Source organism: Buceros rhinoceros, unplaced genomic scaffold, assembly GCF_000710305.1.
Source record: "Buceros rhinoceros silvestris isolate BGI_N320 unplaced genomic scaffold, ASM71030v1 scaffold16976, whole genome shotgun sequence".
Classification (NCBI taxonomy): Eukaryota; Metazoa; Chordata; class Aves; order Bucerotiformes; family Bucerotidae; genus Buceros; species Buceros rhinoceros.
In genome coordinates, this window is record NW_010419467.1 from 3,031 (window position 1) to 7,038 (window position 4,008).

The window sequence follows — 4,008 nt, forward strand, 5'->3', positions numbered from 1 at the left end:
GGCTGCCTCCTTCCTTCCTGTGCCAGCCACTGAGCCCCTTGCCAGGAGCATGGTGCAGCAGAGAGCACGCCTCCACCAAGGCCTGGGGCCAGAGGGCACAATGGCTGCTTCGCTGTGCCCCTGTGCGCGGAGGATCTGGATTCAGCAGGCTCTGTGAGGATTGGTAGCTGCTGGTAGGGGCAGAGGGCTGGCATGGCAGGGGGGCCTGGAAGCCAGGGCTGCAGCTACACACCTGTGCTCTTGGCATCGCTGAAGCCTCTGCCAGCGCAGCTGCATGGCTGGGGATTCCTCCTCCAACAGCCCCTGCCTGCTGCTGCCCAGCCCTACGCTGCCGTGGAGAGTGCTGCGCTTCGCCCCCCAGGGCCAGCTATCCCCGCTGTGCTGTGGGGTGGGGATCGATGCTGCCCCTTGTCTTCACACAGGGGAGGAAGCCAGGAACCCACAGCGCTCAATCCCCATTGGCATCATTGTGTCCCTCCTCATCTGCTTCGTGGCTTATTTCGGTGTCTCTGCGGCCCTGACACTCATGGTGCCCTACTTCCTTCTGGACAAGGAAAGCCCCTTGCCTGAGGCTTTCGAGGCAGTGGGCTGGGAGCCTGCCCGCTACGCTGTTGCCGTTGGCTCGCTCTGTGCCCTCTCCACCAGGTAGGACTGGCTCCATCCCTGCACTGCCTTGCACGGCAGGGGAACCAGCAGCATACGTCCTGGCTGGGCTGGGGATTTGCCCAGACTGCTGCCCTGCTTCCAGCACAGAGCTGGTCCTGTCCCCGTTTAAGCGGTGGGTGTGGACAGCTTGCCTAGAAGGCCTGAGCCATCTCTCCCCGTGGCAGCTTGCTGGGCTCCATGCTCCCCATGCCCCGCGTGATCTATGCCATGGCAGAGGATGGGTTGCTCTTCAAGTTCCTCGCCAGAATCAACAGTCGCACGAAGACTCCTCTGTCAGCCACCATCATCTCGGGGCTCGTTGCAGGTAGGGCTCCCGGCTGCCACCTCATGCTCAGCCCCATGGTGATCTGAAGCCATGTTCACGCTACGTGTCCTTGTTCCAGCGGTGATGGCCGTCCTGTTTGACCTGAAGCACCTTGTGGACCTCATGTCAATCGGCACACTGCTGGCCTACTCCTTGGTGGCAGTGTGTGTGCTCATCCTCCGGTGGGTGCCTCCTCTCACGTGGCCATGCCCAGGGTGGATATGCTTTGTGTTGAGCTTGGGGCTTATGGCCACAGCGTTTTCCCAGGGAAATGCAACCTGAGGAAGTGTCAAGCCCCAAGATCAGGGCTGCTCACAAGAGCCTGCACATTGTCTCTGGGCACATCTGTGGGGTGGCTGTTGCGGCACCACTGCCGGAGCAGTGTGTGTGGCTGGAGGAGTAGGAGGGGTATGAGGGTGCTGCCTGTTGTTTCCCTGGGCTAGAAAGTTCCTTGGGCTTTGCTGCAGCTTGTCCCATCTGCCCAGGTACCAGTCTGAGCAGCTGAACTCCCCGAAGGCCATGGAGATGCTGGAGCTGAACAGGAACGAGGAGGAGAGGGTGATCATGAACCCAAATGTCACTGCTAGTGCCCAGCAGAAGGAGATGCTCTCCCTGGCTACACTCTTCAACCCTCCCACAGACACCCCCACTGCGCTCTCCGGGCGCATTGTCTATGTCTGTGTCTCAGTCATTGGTGAGTGAGCAGGAGCTGGTGGCCCATGTCCCCTCCTGCTGGAGGCTGCAGCATTTTGGCATGTCTCCGCAGAGCCAGGAAGGGATGGTGGGCACAGTGGGCAGTGGAGAGGTGCTGGGCAGCACAGGCTGCCAGCCGCTGTTGGCAGTACCCAGCGGGTGCTGGACCCGCTCTGCCCTGAGCAGGGTGTGAAGCGCAGGCCATGGCTGGGGTTTGGGGTGCGTGGGGGCTGATGGAGGACATGGGCACTAAGCCAGGCCTGTGTGGGTGGTCACAGGAGCTCCCTGTAATGAGCCTGGCCCAGGCTGACCACGCAGCGAGTGTGGTCTGCAGCCCCTCAAGAGTGCTTGGGCTTGGCCGGGGAGGTTTGATCGGTCCATCAGTAGCTTCATTGTGGAGCCAGAGCGGGACAGCTCAGCCACGTCTGGGTGAGTGTCAGAGCTGGGTTCAAGCCCAGTGCAGGTTTCCCTCAGCTTGCCGGGCTGAGGGGCTGGCAAAGGCTGGCAACTTTCACAAGTTTTGACTTGTGAAAACACTCAGCACGGTGTTTTCCTAAAGCTTTAGGATAGGTGTTGAAGACTGCATGTGCTGGGAGGAGTGGGTTTCCTCAGCCGTTGGTGAGGCTCGGGTTCCCAGAGAGGCCACATGCTGTGCAGCCCCCTGACTGCCCCCTCTCTTGCAGCCGCACTGATCATGGTCATCTGCGTGGTCCTCACCCTCAAGGTGACCTCACTGAAGAATGCCGATGTGGGCTGGATCATAACCCTGGTGCTGCTCCTCGTGGCTCTGGTTGTTCCCACCATTGTTGTTTGGAGGCAGCCGCAGAGCACCGCACGGTTGAACTTCAAAGTGAGTGCAACCCCCAGCAGCTCAGTGTTTGCGCCCCTGCAGAGCCTTAGCAGGGTCTGGGCCGTAGCGGCATCTGCCAGGGCTTTCTGCTGGGCAGTCACTGTCCAGGAAAGACAGCGCCCCAAGACCTGGCTCTCCAAGGTGCAGTCCCCAGTGTGGCAGTGCTCTCCGGGCTGTGGCAGGGGTGGGATCCCCCTTGGCCAGGCGCAGCCTTGACCCCTCAAAGGACAGCTGACGTGGCACCTCTTGTCCCTCACAGGTACCTTTCCTCCCACTCCTGCCGATATTCAGCATCTTCATTAACATCCTGCTGATGGTACAGCTGAATGCTCACACGTGGGCACGGTTTGCCGTCTGGATGGCCGTAGGTATGTGTCTTGGGGAGGGGAGAGGGGGCCCACAGTGGCTCCCCTGGGGGTCTGTTACACCGGCAGCCTGCTGCTCCATTTTCACTGGAGAAGCTGTTCTGCAGGTTTTATGATTTACTTTGGCTACGGGATTCGGAACAGTGTGGAAGGAAAGAACACGGAGGAACCTTGTGCCACAGTAGAAAAGCCTCTGCAACACTCTGAACTGGACCTGAGCCCTGGGGCTGCTCTGGTCTGAGGGTCTGGGTGACAGCACTTCATGGACCTCTGCCAGTATTCCTGCTCGGAGACAAGATCATGACCCACACGGTACATCCACTCCCTCTCCTGCGGAGAGCAAGTCTCGGAGTCAGGACCACAGAGCTAGGTCATGCCTTGCGGAGCAGAGGTCGTGAAGATGAGTCCCTGGGCCGGGGGGGAGCACTGGTGGCCTAGTGCTGGTCTGTGCCATGCACCCAGCACTGCCCCCCGCCAGCCCCAGCTCCGACACTTGGTATGACCCTTCCGCCATGCAAGCTGCTGTCAGAAGTGCTGCTTTCGCTGTGTGCTGGAGCTGCGTGTGGTGGCACAGCTGTGTTCGTTCCATCTGTCTGTGGCTGTGGTCACCTCCCCTCTGTGCTTTCCAAGCACCAAGCGCGTACATGGCAGCCATGGCTGGAGCCCGGCAGTCTGGTACTCCCCAACAGCACCGAGCCCAGCCGGACAAAACCCTCTCTCTGCCTGGGATTTGCAGCTCGTGCTGAGCCCTGTGCTGCCCCAGCCGTGCTGCCTCTTGCAACACCTAGCTTGGGTAACTGCGAAGATGTCTGCAGTGTCACCGTGTCCAACATCATATGTTGTGGTGTTTTAATTGGTCAGTTTAAGTGGTCAGTAATTGATGTTTTAATGTCAATTTTTATACCTATTAAACTACATTTTTTGAAGTGCTTGGCTGTGTTGGTTCTGCTGCACCTTGGGTTAGTGCCCTGTGGTCATGGACCTCTAGGCAGGGCACCGTGTGCTGCCGGGCCAGGTGCCAGGCTGGTGCCAGTGCAGGGCAGGGCTCAGCCACAGCCAGCTGGGCTGGGCGAGCTCCCTGCCTGAGATTTGCCAGCTGGAGCCACCAGCCCTCTCACTGTCCCCTGGGA

The 4,008-nt window shown here is 60.0% G+C and overlaps 1 protein-coding gene across 1 annotated transcript in view; it reads left to right on the forward strand.

The window, feature by feature from the left end:
• Positions 1-3,119, forward strand: part of SLC7A3 (solute carrier family 7 (cationic amino acid transporter, y+ system), member 3) — a 5,070-nt gene extending 1,951 nt beyond the window's left edge. The window contains exons 5-11 of the mRNA XM_010138938.1: positions 423-645; positions 831-970; positions 1,050-1,152; positions 1,456-1,664; positions 2,347-2,513; positions 2,773-2,881; positions 2,986-3,119. Of these exons, the coding sequence (XP_010137240.1) occupies positions 423-645; positions 831-970; positions 1,050-1,152; positions 1,456-1,664; positions 2,347-2,513; positions 2,773-2,881; positions 2,986-3,119 (1,085 nt within the window). The remainder of the gene's footprint in view (positions 1-422; positions 646-830; positions 971-1,049; positions 1,153-1,455; positions 1,665-2,346; positions 2,514-2,772; positions 2,882-2,985) is intronic.
• Positions 3,120-4,008: the final 889 nt, after the last annotated feature.